Genomic DNA, 19,151 nt, shown 5'->3' on the forward strand with positions numbered 1-19,151 from the left:
GCTGGATGACTAGACTTTGTAATTTTCCTATGTCAAAGTCAAATATTTCTCCACAGAAACCATTTCACATGGCAAAGTTCCAGACCAGTCCCCAAATCCTATTTAAGCAGTAGGGATTAATTATTCTCTCTTTCTTCCACATCACTGTTTTCCCCTCTACTAGATCACTGCCATCAACATAGAGACATGCTATAATTTCATCCTTCTTAAAAAAAAAAAAAACATCAAAAACAGAAACAAATCTTTCTTGGTCCCAACCTCTCCATCGAGCAAACCTACCAACCCTGCACCCTTCCCCCCATTTCTTCCCCCCCACTCCTTTATGGCAATATTCATTGAATGAGGTCTCTGATTCTCTCCTCTAATTCTCACTTAAATCTGTCTCATAAAGGTTTTTATTCCCAGCATTGTACCAAACCATCTCACCATGGCTATTTTTTCTAACCAGAAGTTAATTCTCAGGCCTCGTCTCACTCAACCTCTTAACTACATCTGACACAGTTGTTCACTCCTTGAAAATACTTTCTTAATCTGGCTTTCAGAAGACCTCAAGTTCCTGGTTTTCTTCCTACTACCTTCTCCTCATCTTCTATATGTCTAAATCTTAGAGTACTCCAAGCAGGACTTAGTCCTTGGATCTTTTTTTCTTATTTTTAGTTATACTCACTCCATTAATGATTTCATATCAAATTCTCTTAAAGTGAGATATATCTATATCTAACTTGGAGAATTTATATGCTTTACTGTCATCCTCAAACAGAATCAACTATAGATAATTTTACCATTATTTGGGGACACAGCTGCAGACAAAAACAGATTCAAATAGAAATTAAAAAGTTACGTAAAGTAAGTAACTTAATTTTCAATAAACCGTCACCATCTTTCTTTAAGTTCAATATGACTGGTTAGGGAGTTACTTTAAAATTAAAAATAATAAACTTAAATTAATGAGTACTAAAACAAATACTTAGTGTTTAGTCATTTATTACATTAGAAACATTTAAATACCACACTAAATATTTCATAAAAAAACATAAATCATGGCCTTATCTATAGTCCTAGTCCTGTGGTCTATAACAGTAACAACCTATATTAATAGAAACTTGTCTCAAAAGCCCTTTTATAACAATCATTTCATTTTACCCTACAAAAGACTCCACAAGGATATTATAGTAAATACTGTTTTAACCAGCAGTTTCTGCTCCTAACATGACCTCTCATATAACAGTAAGACTTTTAATGAGTGAATTTAATGAATTTAAAATTAGTTGGAGAATCATAAATCCATCACTACTACAAGGAATATATATTAAAATTCATGTTCAACTGATGACAGGTCATTAATGTCATCTTTCTGTATTTAGTATAACATTACAAAAAAAGAAACTTACATTTTCTTTTTAATGCTAATGAATGAAACTAAGTCCTTTGTATACAAATCGGTAAAGAGACATGTTTTATTTCATTTACTTCCATCACTAGACTGACCATGAAAATGATGATTTTTATGACATTAACACTGATCTACTATACATAAGGTATACAGATGTTGGCTGCCCCTATCACAGTGAAAAAAGATTTATTACTGCAAGCAAGAAAAAGAATACATTTATAATTGAACACTCACTAGTAATCCATGACCCCTTTCCTCCCTTGAAGAGTCCCACCTCAAATGACACGGCATGTACTTTTGCCAACCCCAAATCAAGCATTAGAAGCATAAAGATTAGAATAAGGCTTTTCAAAGTATACCCCACTTCTCTTGAGGGTTCCACTGTCAGTACTTCCAGACCTGAGGATTGAGGAGTTAGCACCTTCCCTTCTACTAAATACATCAAGTGTCTGTGTACAGACTCTTACACAGTTCTACCTCAAAGACCTGAAAGATCTACCTCAAAGATCTGAAATGTTCCTTTCTGATTTAAACATTTTATCTTACCCCTTCAATTCCTCATTATAAAAATTTTTGTCCTTATCAAAGTCCTTGTAATCATTTCGTTCTCCTCTATTTTCAAAACCATCAACATACTTCTGGGTTTGCTTCCCCTCCTACATCACTAGCATTTCATATTCCTCTTCAAAGGAGAAGTGCCCCGGCCTACAACACCTTACACCTCCTGGTCCCAAAAGAACACTCAGATCAGAATGCAACACAGTATATCCTTTCTGATCACACTTTCACCATCCTCTTCTAGTTCTCCTTTTAATTCCCACCTTGTAAATACTAAGTCAGGAGTCAACAGTTTTGTTACAACCCATTCTTTCTACACTCTCTTCTTCATAAATCCATCTGTTTTCAAATCTTGAACTATCACCCCAGAATTACTTACACAAACAACCCCAACATCCCTATAAATATTTAGTCTTGTGCTATCAGTCTGCCAGACAACACAAGAATGTCTCATTAACCAAAATTCAACACATCCAAATTCAAATTCATCATCCATGACTCCCCCAAAAGAAAATTTACTCATGCTTTGGATTTCTCTATTTCTAGTAACAGCACCAAATCACTTAGAATTTGAGATCATCTTTAAATTAAAGCTAAGTACTGGATTCCTTACTAATCAATTCACTAATCTTTTTTTTTTAATTTTTTTTTTTTAACGTTTATTTATTTTTGAGACAGAGAGAGACAGAGCATGAACGGGGGAGGGGCAGAGAGAGAGGGAGACACAGAATCGGAAGCAGGCTCCAGGCCCTGAGCCATCAGCCCAGAGCCCGTCGCGGGGCTCGAACTCACGGACCGTGAGATCGTGACCTGAGCCGAAGTCGGACGCGTAAATGACTGAGCCACCCAGGCGCCCCCAATTCACTAATCTTTTGATTGTATGTGAATTACTGGTAAAATAACTGGTAATATAACAAGTCATATTCATTTAATTATGGTACACTAATACGGCAAGCTATTTTTTTTTTTTTTTTTTTTTAATTTTTTTTCAACGTTTTTTATTTATTTTTGGGACAGAGAGAGACAGAGCATGAACGGGGGAGGGGCAGAGAGAGAGGGAGACACAGAATCGGAAACAGGCTCCAGGCTCCGAGCCATCAGCCCAGAGCCTGACGCGGGGCTCGAACTCACGGACCGCGAGATCGTGACCTGGCTGAAGTCGGACGCTTAACCGACTGCGCCACCCAGGCGCCCCATACGGCAAGCTATTTTTACTCTGTGCATTGCATGAACTCCGGAACCAATCTCTAACACATACCTCCAGTTTTGCTACCCAACAAGTAATCAAAATAATTCGTTTCCCCCCTATACCTAGAGGAATCTTGAGTCCGGGGTAAGCATCATATGAGACTAAGCAATTAAATTTGGCCTGGTACTGATTTTGTAGCAGTCTATGCTTAACTTAGTTGGTACTTCATAAAAATTAGGACCTCACATTTTCACAGGGTTGTTGTGAGGATTATATCACATCTGCCTTGTACAGTGCCTAGCGTATAATACGGGCTCAAAAAATGGTACTACTGTTATTAATGGTGTCACTATTAAGTCAGGAGCAGTATGGCCACGTGGGAAGCCATTCTGTTTCTCCAGGGGACTGCTTATAGCACACATTTGTTACAGTGTTATTTTAAATCCTAAATTTTCTAGAACAATTCCAATTTTGATTCCTGTATTATAATAGTTCTTTTAAACCTTTCAAAGTTCTAATATTTTATCATCTAAACTCTTTCAGCCTGCCTTTCATCCCAGAAGTTAGCCTAAAAATTCTTAGATGGTGTGATGGTAACCATACCTTTGGTTCCCATGTTATCCAACAAAATCAAAACTGCAGAAATATTTAAAACTTACACCTTAAGTAAACACCTGAGAATTCTAGGCAAAGAGGAAGCCCCAGTCTCTGTACTAAATTTATGCATTCTTCTTTTAAAAACTATTCTATCTCAGGCATCTGGGTGGCTCTGTTGGGGAAGCGTCCGACTTTGTTTCAGCTCAGGTCATGATCTCCTGGTTCGTGGATTTGGCATTCTCTCGAGTTCCGTGCTGGCAGTGCAGAGCTTGCTTGGGATTCTTTCTCTCTCCCTCTCTCTCTGCCCCCCTGCTTGTGTGATGAATAAACTTAAAAACAAACAAACATTATATCTCACTTTACTTCATTCAGGTCTGTACCCCCCTCACTCTAACAACTCTATTTTAAGTAGTGGCTCCTTCTTTCTATATCTATGCCCTGCTTTATTTTTCTTCATAGCACTTATTGCTACCTATCACTATATTAGATTGGTATTTGTTTATCTCTTATCTCCCCCACTAGAATGTAAACCCCATATGAGTGAGGATTTGTTTTGTTCTTCACTGAATACTCAGCATTTAGCAGAATCTGGCACACAACAGCTGCTCGATAAATATTAATTAATTAATTAATTAATTCATGGAAAGGCCAAGACCCTCCTATGTTGTATAATCTCATCTGGTTTCCTAGAATGCAGTAGAACAGAAGCAACAATTTAGAGGGGGAAAGTGCTAGAAGCAGGCATGTAAATATTGACAGAGAAATATAAAGTTCCAAGTACCAATCACAATAATGTTGGCCAGCAATGTGGGATAACTTGTTACATGGATAAATAATCCTATATCCTCTAATAACCAACATCTTTGTATTACGACAAAGTATAATAATAGTCAGTTTCATAATGAGTCAATTAATCAGTTTAACCCAGAGCATCTATACATATAAGGCTTTGGTAGAGGACAGGGGAATCTTTATCATTTAGAAAAAGTTAAATTACATTCCATATACTTTTAAGGAAGCAGAGAACTGTATAATACTTTTAGAACTATTCCCATAATAAGTAATTAAAATGCAAATTTTACTTTTATATGGAGAAGCTACAAATTTTTGGAAAAAGACATGTAAATGGACTCTCTAAATTCTCAGTGAAGTTACTTAAAGGAAACATTACCACTTTTTATAAGTTTAAAAATTAACCTTATTTTCTTTTTTTATGTCAATATTGATCTATAGGTCATCAGGTTTGCAAAAGCCTATCCTCATCTTTGTTAAGTGTGTAAGATTTTAAAAATAGATTAGTGCATCTCTTTGTTTAGAACAATTTTATCAATACTGGTAGTTATACTTAACCCAGTATGCCCTTCTCTCTAAACCATAAGTTCATTCAGAGATACGATGTAGTTGAAACCCTTAACAAAGGTCCTTCTCTATTGCAAGATTTATGCATACCAAGTTAGTGACTTTCAAACATTAATGTATATACCAGTCACCCAGGAAGCTTGTTAAACTGACTCAGTACTTTCTGATTCAGCAGATATGGAGTGGGCCTAATATCTAATATTCTGCATTTCTAACAAGCTCTCATATGGTACTGACACTATGGGTCCGCAGATCACACTTTTGAGTATCAGTCACTAAATACTATGTTACCTCAGAAATCACTAAGTCACTTGGAAAATAATACTGGAATAAGTGCAATATCTAAATTCTATCTGATTAACAGTTTTATCAAGTGTTTTAGAAATATAGTAAGTGCCTGCCCAATTGCAGAGCTATATAAAAATGGCTTTGCTTATTTTTCTTAGTTCTTACCTTCATAAACCTAATGTATTCCAGCATAAGTTGAACAATATTCCCTGTCAACATATTATTTCATCAATTAAGTTTTTTTTTTTTATTTTTTTTAATGTTTATTTATTTTTGAGACAGAGAAAGACAGAACATGAACAGGGGAGGGGCAGAGAGAGAGGGAGACACAGAACCGGAAGCAGGCTCCAGGCTCTAGGCCATCAGCCCAGAGCCCGACGCGGGGTTCGAACTCACGGACCGCGAGATCGTGACCTGAGCTGAAGTCGGACGCTTAACCGACTGAGCCACCCAGGCGCCCCTCATCAATTAAGTTTTAAGGTGTACTTGTTACTTAGCTATCTCCTTCAGAATCAACTGTCCTCTCTCAGAATTATCAATAAATCATACCTTCTTTCAAAACACTGTACTATACAGCCTGGTCTCAAGTTAGTTCATTACCAAGGTGCTTGATTATTTATTAAACCTCATAATGTATATCACAACTTAATATACCTTAGTTACCTAACTTTAAAAAAAAAAAAATTTACGTTTCTTTATTTTTGAGAGAGAAGGAGGCAGAGTGCAAGTGGGGGAGGGGCAGAAAGAGAGAGACAGAGAGAGAGACACACACAGAATCCAAAGTAGGCTCCAGGCTCTGAGCCATCAGCACAGAGCCCGACACAGGGCTTGAACCCACAAACTGAGAGATCATGACCTGAGCTGAAGTTGGACACTTAACCAACTGAGCCACCCAGGCACCCCCTAAGTTACCTAACTTTTATATAGTCCTTTATAGTTCACAAATACCTTTTAATATATCACTTAATCCTTATAACAACTCTTCCAGGTGGTGGTTATCATTCACATTTTACAAATGAGGAAACTGATCAGAAGTAAAATGATCCAATATTAAATAAGTGAAAGCACTAAAAATTAACTCCAGTCTTCTGGCTTAAATACAGTCAATTCCTGATTAATCTCTGGGTAATTATGTGGGGAGATACAGATAACTGGAACATAGCCATTAAAATCAAAATTGCAGTTTATTCAAGGAGAGTTATTAGAGTATAGCTTGCCATATAAAAGACTAACAGTAGGGAACAAGTGAAATAAATTTTGGTATATCCATATAGTGGAATACTATGGAGTTGTTTTTAATATATGGTTACTTCCAGATTCCACTCCAACATGTAAAAAGCTTGGAAGTCATCATTCTTCTCTCACAACAAAATAAAAGTTGAACAAACTGGAAGCTAATGGACTTTTCTTTGATCCTTGAGATACTGAGGTCAGAGGACAAACTATCACCCAAGAAATCAGAACGACTAATACAGAGAATATAGATTAACTAACTGAAGATGAAAGCACAGAAGCCAGGGACTGATATGAACACTTAAACGGTAACTTGAACAAGTTGCTGGAGGCTGACTGTGGTCTAGCTTGAGAGTTTAAAACTCCTGGGGAGCCCAAGGGTCTAGTCTGAGAACGGCTGCTACACTTTCTCAGTTTTATGCCCCACAAGGTTCTCAAGGAGAAAAATCAGAGAAAAATCTTCTGCTTGGCTGGGGGAAGGAAAACAATAACCATTTTGAAACAAGTCCAGAGAATTCTCCATAAGAAAAGGTTATCTAGCAAAGGAAAAGACTTCATCAGAGCCTTGTTCAACTTTGGAGAAATGAAAACTGCCCAGTTCCTACTCACTCTAGACTTCTGGCATACCTACATTGGAGGGGGCAGGGGAAGAAGAGAAACTGAGAAGCACTAGTGGAGGTCCAGACCAAATAAAGACTAATATCTAAGCATAGAATTATACGGGTGCCTGGCTGGCTCAGTTGGTAGAGCATGTGACTCTTGATCTTGGGGTTGTAGGTTTGAGCTCCAGGTTGGATGTGGAGATTACTTAAAAATAAAATGTTAAAAAAAAAGAAAAGCTAGGGGCGCCTAGGTGGCTCAGCCGGCTGAGTGTCTGACTTTGGCTCAGGTCATGATATGGTTTGAGTTCAAGCCCCACATCAGGCTCTGTGCTGACAGCTCATAGCCTGGAGCCTGTTTTGGATTCTGTGTCTCCATCTCTCTCTGCCCCTCTCCCACTCACATCTTTCTCCCTCTGTCTCAAAAATAAAAAAAAGATATAAAAAAAATTAAAACAGGGCTCCTACACAGTAACAGGATTATAGTTGAAAAAAACTGCAAGGCTCAGACACTATTTAAGAAGGTATCTGTAGGGAAACCCAAAGACAACAAGGGAAACAAAAACAAGAACACTAAAGGAAACTAAAACCTCTGAAACCTACAGCTACACCAAATGGTAAACACAGCCTTGTTCCTAGTTAGAGAAATACAAAACCTCATACAAAAGACCTACCTTCTTCAGTTTCTATTATTCTATGCATTATGTCTGGCTATCAACAAAAAATTATAAGGCGTGCTAAAAGGAAATGAAAGTATATTCTAAAGTGACAAAGCAAGCATCAGAACCAAATTCATATAGTACAGATTTTGTAATTATCAGACTGGGAATTTACAAGAACTATGATTACCATACTATGGGCTCTAATGGACAACATGCACAAATTGATGGATATTGTAAACAGCGAGATGGAAACTATGAACCAATAGAAAAGAAACATTAGAAATCAAAAACAGTGTAACAGAAATAAATAATGTCTTTCATATGGTCACCAGTACACTGGACATAGCTGAGGAAAGAATCAATGAGCTTGAAGAAGTATCCGTAGAAACCTCCCAAACATTTAAAATGCAAATAAAAAAATAAAAAAATAAAAAATAAAATGCAAAGAGAAAAGAGAATGAATAAAACAGAATATTTAAGAACTGTGGAACAATAAAAGAAGGCATAACATATACGTAAGAAATACCAGAAGAAAGAGAAGAGTAGAGGAAATGTTTGAGGTAATAATGCCTGAGAATTTTCCAAAATTAATGACAGAAGCCAACCATAAATTCATGAAGCTCAGAAAACATCAAGCAAGACATATACCAAAATATCTATACCTAAGCATATAATATTCAAACTACAGAAAACTAAAAACAAAGAGAAAAACACTGAAATAAGTCAGGAAAACACAAAACAAAACACTTTACCTATAGAGAAAAAAATGATAAGAATTATGTTGGACTTCTCATCAGTAACCATGCAAAAAAAAAAAAAAAAAAAAAGCGTAGAGTGAAATATTTCAAGTGTTGAAAGAAATAACCATCAACCTAGAATTTTGTTATTAGAGAAATTATCCTTCAAAAATTAAAAAGAAATAAAGACTTTTCTCAGCCAAATAAAAACTGAGGCAATTTGTCACCAGTAGACCTGCCTTGCAAGAAAAAAAGTTCTTTAGAGAAAAAGGTCAGAAACTCTAATCTACATAAAGAAAGAGCCACAGAGAATGGATAAAGAGAAGATAAAAATCTTTATTTTTTTAATCCTCTCTGATTGTATCATATAACTGTTTGTTCAAAGTGGTAATAGCCACAAAGTTCCAGGTGATTATAGCATACAGACAAGCGAAATGAATGGCAGCAATGTTATAAGGAACGGGAGACAGAAATTGGGAATACTCCATTATAAAGTATCTGCAATACCTGTGAAGTAGCACAGTGTTATCTGAAAGTGGACTTAGATTAGTTGTAAATATATACTGCAAACTCTAGGACAACCATTAAAAAACATTTAAAAAATAAGTATAATCAATATATGAGGAGAGGAGAAAAAATGCACCCATATAAAATGCTCAATTAAAGCCAGAGAAGGCTCAAAAAGATGGGGGGGTGGGGGTGGGGGTGGGGGTGGGGGTGGTGGTGGTGGTGGATAGAACAGGTGTAGTGAATAGAAACATTACAGTATGATAGATATTAATCCACTTATCAATGACAACTTTAAATGTGAATGATTCAAATGCACCAATTAAAAGAGAGTGTTAGAGTGGATGAAAAAAATCCAACTATGTGTTGTCTACAAGATACCACTTTATATGTAAAGATATATATATAGATAAAAAGTAAAGGGATGGGGACATGCTAACTCTAATCAAAAGAAAGCAAGAGTAGCTATATTCATTATAAACAAAGCAGACTTCTGAGCAAGGGAATTTTTCAACGATAAAGAAGGGCATTACATATTATACAGGGGTAAATTCTTCAAGGAGACATAACAACCCTTAATGTATATACATCTAACAACAGAACACCAAAATCTGATAGAACTGCAAGGAGAAATAGATAAATTCACTATTATAGAGACTTCAACACACCTCTGTTAGTAAATGACAGATCCAACAGGCAGAAAATTAGTAAGGATAGGGTTGAACTGAATAACACCATCAATCAACTGGCTCTAATTGACATTTATATAGTACTTCACCCAACAACAGCAGAAACCACATTCTTCTTAAGTTCAGATAGACTATTCACCAAGATAGACCACATTCTGGGCCATAAAATACACCCTCCAAAATTTAAAAGAATAGACATCATAGAATGTATGCTTTCAGACCATAATGGAATTAAAATAGAAAGCAATAGCAGAAAGATAGCTAGAAAATCCCAACATATTTGAAGATTAAACACCACACTTCTAAATAACATATGGGTCAAAGAAGTCTCAAGAGGAATTTTAAAATATTTTGAAGTGAAAATGAAAAAAACACTCTTCAAAATGTGTGGGATCCATCAGAAGTAGTGCTTAGAGGGAAATTTAGAGCACTGAATGCATACATTAGGAAAGAAGAAAGATCTAAAATCAATAATCTCAGGATCCATCTTAAGAAACCATGGAAAGAAAAGCATACAAGCCTAAAGCAAGCAGACACAGCAGAAAATAGAATAAAAATAAACAAAACTGCAAACAGGAAATCAACACAGAAAATGAATGAAACCAAATATATCAACAAAATATTTTTGATTGCTAGTCTTCATCCTCAACTAAAATACAAAATGCTTCTTCTGTTCTCTTTTCCTTAACCTTTCTACAATTTTCTGACATCATCTCTAGCACATGTATGTTACAAAATTTATCCTGGCCCAAAAAGATATATAAGACACATAGAAGACAACAGAGTCTAAATAAAGAGTGGAACACAAAAAAGCTTACTTTCATAGCATAACGTGAAAAACTGACAGACTTCACATTTTTGGTAGAAAAATCAAATAAGTTAATCTATGCCCTGACATGCAAGCTTTTTCTTTAAAGTTTTTTTTTAAATTTATTTTGATGGGAGGAGGGGCAGAAAGAGAGAGGGAGAGAGAGAATCCCAGAGAGAGAGAGAATCCCAAGTAAGCTCTGCACTGACAGAGCTTGAACTCATGAACTGTGAGATCATGACCTGAGCCCAAACCACAAAAGTCTAACGCTAACCAACTGAGCCACCCAGGTGCCTCTTCTTTTTCTTTTCAAATGAATTTCAGTATGGAAACATTAACTTATTACAGTAGACTTGATTAACAGTTACTCAAGATGAAAAAATGGCAGGAAACTGTACCATTGTCAAACATACCCAAAATAAAACACTGCTTGCCATCATCACCTAACAGGTGTCAACCACATCCAACTTCCACCTCCTTAGAATTCCGTCAGAACCATTAGTTTAATATGTAGCACTTTACCAGCACAGGGTAGTAGGAAAAAAGGGATTTTAAAATCTGTGTTCAAATTCTACCTCTAACATTTTTATTAGACATGTGACCTTGTACATATTAATCTATGATGGGTCTTGGGTGGTTGGCTGCCAAGTACCAGAAATACAATTCCAACTAGTTTATGGGAAAAAATGGACAACTTATTACAAAGATTTTTATTATTATTACACTCAGGTGTCTCTTGGAACCCAATCTCAGGACCATGGACAAAGATAGGTGAATACAGTGGGGACTCTGTGCATCTGCTTCTCCTATTCTGTTTATTTAGTTCATATGACAAGAAACAACACCATTAACAGTTCCTGGGTTTTATGTCTTATAGTTTCAGCCACTGGGGAAAAAACAAATTATTCAAACCTCTGGGCACTTAGAACTCAGGAAAAGCTCTGACTGTCCTGGCTTAGTGAAGGTGTCTAGAACTGCACCAACAAAAACGGGCAGGATTGTGACTGATCTCCCAGAGTGATCTTTTTAAAAGACAGATCCAGTCCAGTTGTTAACCTGATTAAAACCCTTCATGGCTTTCCCCAATACACTTAAAATCCAGAGCTCTAACTGAAACAAGACTTAATTTAAGCAGGCTTTACATGGTCTGAGTCCTATTTACCTTTACAACTGTACATTAAGCCACAATCCCTCTTTTTCACTATATAGTTGAGCTTTATCTACTCTGGCCTTTTCTAAGTTCTTAGTTGAACCTACCAAGCTCTTTCCTACCTCCAAATTTTTTAACATGTATTCTTGGGATCTTTTCCTTTTTCTCATAGCTAACTTCCACTAATTTTTCCTTAAAGAACCCTCCCTGACTCCCAAGGTAAATCAGGTCCCCTGTTCTTTTCCTTTACAGCACTCGCCACAATTTCTAATTACAGATATGTGTATTTGTTCATTATCTGTCTAACCATACTGTTACCTCTAAGAGACCTGAGACCTGTTTTGCTCTCTATGGTATACTTTTAGCACCTACTTGGTCTTCAATATTATGTGCTGAGTGAATAATTGGTTTAGCATGGGACAAGTGGTATCACCAGTAGACTGACCAATTACAGACGAGGGGAAGAGTAGCAGGCAGGCAGAATTACTGTTCCCAAGTTACTAGAATGGCTGCTCCAGAGTAACTTACTGAGGAAAGGGAAGAGAACCTGTGTTTCTGCTGAGCAGAATAAACCACTTGTTTATTTCCATTAACCTTCTTCCTCCATTAAATTCTAATAGAACTATGGTATTAAGTAAAATAATAAATATAACAGTAGCTATACAGTGACTTGCATATATAGCAAGCATGTAATATCAATTTTTTCCACATGGGAAAACATGTTTTTTATATATATATATTTTTTTTATATATTTTTTATATATATATTATATATTTTTTATATATATATATATTTTCTCACAGCATCCTGATCTTTCCACCTAAGAGAATCACTTACCTGCTAATCTTTGTATTAACTGTATCCACTCAAATATCCATGTAACTTAAAGAATTAATTCTGGAAACACAAAAATGAAGCAAAGCAAAACAACCAACCAAAACAACGAAACTGCTTCTGTTCTCAAGGAATTCATAAACTCTATTTTTCACTCTGCTTCCAACCATACCACACCTCTGCTCCTGCCATGCCCAAAGTTCTAGAGCACCCAAAGTAAGACTGAAAGATTTAGCAAATAAAAATGCAAGATATCCCAAACATATCTGTTTGACAACCCTACTCCCAGGTCATATTCCATCATTTTACCTTCATAAACCCACTCCAAAACCTTAGTTCCAATAATTTTCCTTATTAAAAAAATTTCTCTGGAGATTCACTGGATATGATCATTCTCCCAAGTTTAAATAAAATCTACCTTGACTTTTCTTAAACACTGTCAGTAAAAAACAAAAGAACAAACCAAATCATCTTAATTCTGTTTCTTGGTGGTGCTAGGAGTTAAAAAAATAAAGTAGAATAAAAATAAAAGCAGACAAAATAACAAACATTACAAAAAACTCCTTTAAAAACCTAAAAAGTCTTGCTTCCAAGAATAGGCATGACAGAAGAAGATTAAGACTATAATCTTTTCAGGGGCGCTTAGGTGGCTCAGTAGGTTAAGCGTCTGACTTTGGCTCAGGTCATGATCTCAGTTTGTGAGTTCGAGCCCCACGTCGGGCTCTCTGCTGACAGCTCAGAGCCTGGAGCCTGCTTTGGATTTCTGTCTCCTTCTCTCCCTGCCCCTCCCCACTTGTGCTCTCTCTGTCTCTCAAAAATAAATAAATGAAAAAAAAATTTTTAGATGATAAAAAAAAAGACTATAATCTTTTCAGAGGTAGATCTAGAAAGAAGAAATTCCATGAGAGAAGGTATATAAAGCAGGAACATTAGAAAGGAAAAATGAACTCTCAGAAAAAAGTGGTTACACTGAGCATTGAAGTGCCTTTGAATTTTATTTGTAACTGAAAGGCATCTCAGAGAGGTCTATGTCAACCTTCTCCTTTTATAACAGAGAAAACCAAAGACCCTGAAAGGTAAAATGACTTGTCAAACGTCACATAGAAGACCCTAGCTCCTTCTAATTTCTCTCATTCTCTCACCTCTTGCCCCATATAATGTTAAGGCTCACTGAACTGAGGAAGATCCTCTTCTTCACATCCAGTGGATGTTAGAGGACAAGTTCCTAATAATGTTGTCATGTCTAACACAAGAGAAATGTATTCCTAGCATCTCAAGGAAAATTCCCAAAGAAAAATTATTGTACATAGTGTAGGTATTTTCGATATAGTATTTATCCTAATTATTATTAATATTCTTTAATTCTCTGGTATTATTAGCCTAATCTTATAATCTAAGTATATTATGGGTTGAATTTGGTAGGCTGTCTGTGAATCTAACCACTAAGCATACTGTTTTTGAGAAAGTTCCAAGTTCTAAACCATTTTTCCAAGTTTTAAAATATAGATCTCCTGCTAAATTAGGAACCAGCAATACACAAAGACTGAAAATTATAAACTAAATATGATAAGTTAAAAATACAAGACTCTTTACGTTATAAAAAAACTCCACCTCAGAAGTCATTTATTTTTAAAACTCAGTATTCAGGCACATTTAGCACAGGCTGTAATTTACTTACATCTTTTTAAATAATATTTCACTAAAAAACTGAAGTAAAAAAGAATCAAACACATTTCTATACTCATCTAATTTAGGAAAACAACAACAAAAAACCTTTACTGTACTTTTTCATGTAGTGACCTATAAGAGGTAAGAAAATTAATCATTTTATAAATGAAAGGTTGACCTCATATATATTATGCAGTATTTAGTGCTCTTTCCAAAAATGTGTGGGTAAAGGAATTCTATTTGAACAGATAAAGTTCAAAGCACTTTCAAAACATTTTGTCTTTTCTCCTGAGATAAAACTATGTTTCATGAGTTAAAATTTGTTTGATAAATCTATTTTTAAAAATTTCTACTCAGTATATTGTATCAATGGATACCCTTCACTCATTCATTTTATTTGTCCAGCAACGACAAAAACAAGTCTCTACTATTTGCTAAACCCTATGCTAGCAATTTTGGATTTGTGACAATAAACATTAGCTTAGTTCCTGTCTTCAAGGAACTTAGAAGAACCTTTAATTAACTGTATTTACCCAAGAGACAATGACAGCTGAATTTTAAGTTGGTCATTTGAGAAAACATTAAAAATGTAATCAAATTCATTCTCAAAAAAAACAAACTATACAATAGTAATTTTAAAGACATTTCAACAAACTTATCATCTATATGAAGTTTCCCCACAAAGCTCTGGTAAAATACAACTTTGGTAGAAGTCTTAATAACATAATATTCTCATAGTAGCTTTCACTATAAAAATAAACTGAGTTAATAATACTCCAATAAGGAAATCAAAACCTAATACCATTTCTTTCATAATGAAAACCAAACACTTGGAAATGGATAGCTTAACCTATTCTGAAAATAAAGCAAAATGTATAATTAAATGTAATATTATAGATTATTACCACATTATGTCTGAGTATGTGTTTATTTACAAGCCTGAATAATAAAACTCTATATCATACCTTACAAATGATCACAACTATGTACTATGGATCATGTTATCTGCAAATTTTTCAATAAAAAGGGCCTTAACGTTTTTTGTAAAATTTTTTTTACAAACTTAATTCAAGATTGTATTTGTTTATTACCAAGTCGTATAACTTTTATCAATATAAATGATACTTACATTTATAACTATATATAGGTACTAACTATAATGTCTATTAAATTTACAATTATTAAAAATTTTTGATGGATGAGAAACATTTTTCAATTTAGAGCCATACATCTCCAAAGCAAAATTCAATGTAAATCAGCCATTCTGACATGCCATGGAATATCCTGACGTTTTTTTCCTTGTGTTTTACACTGAAATATTTTCATCATCCATCAGCTAAAATATTTAAATTTTCTTTAAAAGCATTATGAAAACATCTTTACTGAATTTATGCATACTACTCAGTGGCATAAATAAGTATTTCCACCATTTGCATATAAGGAAACCAAGGCACAGAGGTGTCCATTTTGTAGATTGCAAGGTCATTTTCTAACCAAGCAACTGATCCTACACCATCAAGTTATATTATATGTGCGCCACTTCCAAAGGACATAAAACAATTACTGTACCTTAAATCAATTGCCTCTGCAATGCCTATATGCAATTGTTTTATCAAGAGGGTTATGGCAACAAGCTTAAAGGAGAAAAGCTGGAAGGGGAGGATTACAAAAAAAAAAAAAAAAAGGAACACTTATTTTTGGTAGTGAATCATTTATTTTTAAGTAATGAAAGGCAAACAGTTTTTAACATAATAATCAAGTAACCAACAGTTGTTTCTTCTGTTTTCAAAAAATATTTCATCTTTCAGGTAGATCATGCAAAATTGGAGCCTGCCCATCCTTGTAGAAAGAAGTTCGAAAAAAATGAGAAAAATTCTTAACAATTAATACATAATATGGCAAAGACTGAAAAAAAAATTTAGAGAAATTAGCGAATGCTCATTATGGCAGTTAAAACCCCACCTAAAATATTAGATGCTTCCTTTCATTCAACTGAAGGCTATGATTACCAGTAAAATATTCCATTACTGAAAAATAAAGAAATACAAAACTTTTCTCATTCAAAACTTGAATGAGTACTTTATTCAAATATCCGCCATAAATAAAAATACTTTCCTAACAGAAACTTAGATACGGAAAAAACTGTTCCTGAGAGTTCAAAGACAGACTGCATTTGTAATTATGATACAGTGCTATCAACAATTAGAAAGATGAAAGTTACCTATCACATATGTTAAATTTAGGAACATTAGACGGGTTGAATAACCAATAAATTACCGGACAAAAAAATAAGACTTAACTAATAGGTGAATCTAACACCAAAGAAAAAATTAAATCATAATCCAAAGAACACGTTATACAGAAAAGAATAGGATTAGATTGAGTCGTATTAAAGTACCTAGTCTAGCTGGGGATTAGTTAATTAATCGGCTCTAGGACAGGTTGTGAATGTTCAGGTCAGATGTGCTTTCTTTTCATCATTATTCCAGTTCCTCATCCGCCAAGTGCAAGCAAGAGAAGGCGTCAGAGTACCGAAGCTAGGGGGCATGCTGTAGCAAGGGGAAAAGAAAAATGGGAAAGGTGCAATGGATGCTGCATAGTTGAATAATTATCTGGGTGGCACAATGGGCGAGTCCTGCCGACAACGGAGCTGAGTAAGCGGCTCCCTAACTCTGCCCGAGGCACTCCCCCATTACCAGGCATCAGAGGCGACCGCCCCGCTTCGCCCCCCCCCCCCACCTCCCTTCGGGGGAAGAAAGGGATCCCCGCACTCGCTTTACCTTTATGGCTGTAATATAAAGACGCGCGGCGCAAACACGCACACAAGCCGGCTTTACGGAGCCTCCCGCACGTAGCGCGAGCGGAGGCTTCGCTGCCAGCCGGCGCTGCAGCCGCCCCCAGAGCGAGGCGGCATGGGGGTGGCCGACGGGGCAGAGACGCTCAGGCGGTGGCACCCCAGGTGAGACCCGCAGTCTCCCCGCCTAGAGCAGCATCGGGCGGTCCCTGCAACCGAGACCCAGGCGCGCCGGCCAGCCGTCTGCCTCGGCACCCAGCCCGGCAGGCGGGTGGGCGGCCAGAGCTCTGGAAACCCGCGAATGGGGGTGGGGGCCGGCGCGGGGGAGGCGCGCCCATCCCCGTCACCTTTGCCGGGCAAGAGCGCCACACACACCTCCATCCGTTCTGGCCAGTGAGAAAGAGTTCCTCTCCCAGCACCCTGTCCCCACCAAAAAACAATTCCTGAGAGACTCGCGCTCACCGTGAAATCATGGGGGGCTCCTGCCTTACCCCTTCTTCATGCTTCGGCGGCGGCCGCCGGTCCCCTTCAGCTCCCGGGACTCCACCTAGAGCCTCCAGGAGCGACAGGCTCCGGAGTGGAATCCGCTCCGGGCAGCGGCCCAGGCACCGGGCTATTGGGAACGCCGCCTGCGGCGCCCGCCGGTCGCCGGACCCACCGTGTGCTCGACGCGCGAGCGAACAACACCGCGAGCCGCCGCCGCCCCCCACCCGCCCCCTCCCCGCGCGCGACGCTCCACAACTGGGCGCGGAGATCCGCTCCTGAAGCAGGGGGAATCGCTGGACCTCGCCACCTAATCTCCCATCCTTCCCATCAGGAGCTGTTCTCCACCACTCAAGGTCTTCCAATTTAAGATTCTCACTTTCCTCTTCAGCTCCCAGAGCCCAGGTGCAGCCGTGGTGGAAAACTCAGCCTCCGCCCACTCACCCAACAGAGGGAATGAATACGGCTCTCCCCCCATTTCCTGAGGCTGTATGGTATTGCCCAATCTCCAATTTGGGGGAAGGGGACTGAGAGAACAGTGCTTGGCCTGGGAGTGAGGGAAGATGATAGCCAATTGAATGAACCATCCGTTCAGGGGCGTGGTCAAAGAGAGGCCTGCCCAGTTCGCCCCGCCCCTCGCCCTAAACTACACTTCCCATTATGCCTCTTCCACTTCCCGCCGCGCTGAACGCCGGGAGTGTTGGACCTCGTGACCTCAGGGTATTTCGGAACTCGTAGTCTTCAATCCAGCCGAATAGGTCCTGAAAGTTATAAGGTATCACAATTCTCTCTACTTCCCTAGATAAACATTTTCGTATTCTGCGTTCTCTTATACTTATTCAAATACTAATTGATTATAGCTTAAAGACGTCGTAAATGAGCTCTTAGCAAAGGAAGTAAGTAATGTGTGTCATGCTAATCTGTCAGGACCTGGAAGCCGCTTCTTCCGCCGGGGCCTGGTCTCCGCAGAGGATCGGTTGCAGTCATGTCGGCTGCGATTGCATCTTTGGCTGCGTCCTATGGTTCGGGTTCAGGGTCCGAATCGGACTCGGACAGTGAGGGTGGACGGTGTTCGCTGCCAGCTTCCGACTCCCTCATGCACTTGACTAAATCAGCTTCGGCCAAGCCGTCTCTGGCAGTGGCGGTGGACTCGGCTCCGGAGGTGGCAGTTAAGGTAAGCGCTGTGGCCACTGATGCAGTGCGGGACTTTGCTTCTGCTCCAAAATCCGGCAGTCGCTTGTTAGGCCCCGGGTTACCGCTGCCTCAGTGCTGAGATACAAGTTGCTAACGCTCGGGTCTCTTCTCCTTACCTGCATCTTCCTTGGGAGAAGCCGGGACTTGAAAGTTCAGGACAGTGCTCCACTGCTCCCCGCTGTCTTCTCCCTCCATCGAGCCAGTGGGAAGGGCGAAGGGGAGGTGGTGAAACTTTAATTTATTATGATTAGGATGTGGCCTGTGTAGAGCAGGTGTAAAACAGACACTTCCCAAACCAGACTATGTACTCTGACTTGAAGAGAGCAGTGTCCCCGCCTTGGTTTGTTTTGAAGTTAGAACTAGATTCTGGTTACGGCTCCACCACTTCTGCGAACTTCGGCAAGTTAT

The 19,151-nt window shown here is 38.0% G+C and overlaps 2 protein-coding genes across 7 annotated transcripts in view; one reads left to right on the plus strand and one right to left on the minus strand.

The window, feature by feature from the left end:
• Window positions 1-17,705, minus strand: part of WASF1 (WASP family member 1) — a 70,404-nt gene extending 52,699 nt beyond the window's left edge. For 2 of the 5 annotated variants that reach the window (XM_042939567.1, XM_042939563.1), the window contains exon 1: window positions 17,529-17,705. The gene's annotated coding sequence lies outside the window, so the exon portion shown is untranslated. Of the gene's footprint in view, window positions 1-16,670; window positions 16,894-17,052; window positions 17,193-17,528 lie in introns of those variants that run through there. The other 3 variants (XM_042939564.1, XM_042939566.1, XM_042939565.1) reach the window with 3 other exon arrangements.
• Window positions 17,706-17,997: 292 nt separating this feature from the next.
• CDC40 (cell division cycle 40) overlaps window positions 17,998-19,151 on the plus strand; it is a 60,499-nt gene continuing 59,345 nt past the window's right edge. The window contains exons 1-2 of one of the 2 annotated variants that reach the window (XM_042939568.1): window positions 17,998-18,324; window positions 18,477-18,723. In XM_042939568.1, the coding sequence (XP_042795502.1) occupies window positions 18,535-18,723 (189 nt within the window). In that variant the 5' untranslated portion in view covers window positions 17,998-18,324; window positions 18,477-18,534. The remainder of the gene's footprint in view (window positions 18,325-18,476; window positions 18,724-19,151) is intronic. The other variant, XM_042939569.1, reaches the window with a different exon arrangement.

Source organism: Panthera leo, chromosome B2, assembly GCF_018350215.1.
Source record: "Panthera leo isolate Ple1 chromosome B2, P.leo_Ple1_pat1.1, whole genome shotgun sequence".
In the NCBI taxonomy this organism is placed as follows: domain Eukaryota; kingdom Metazoa; phylum Chordata; class Mammalia; order Carnivora; family Felidae; genus Panthera; species Panthera leo.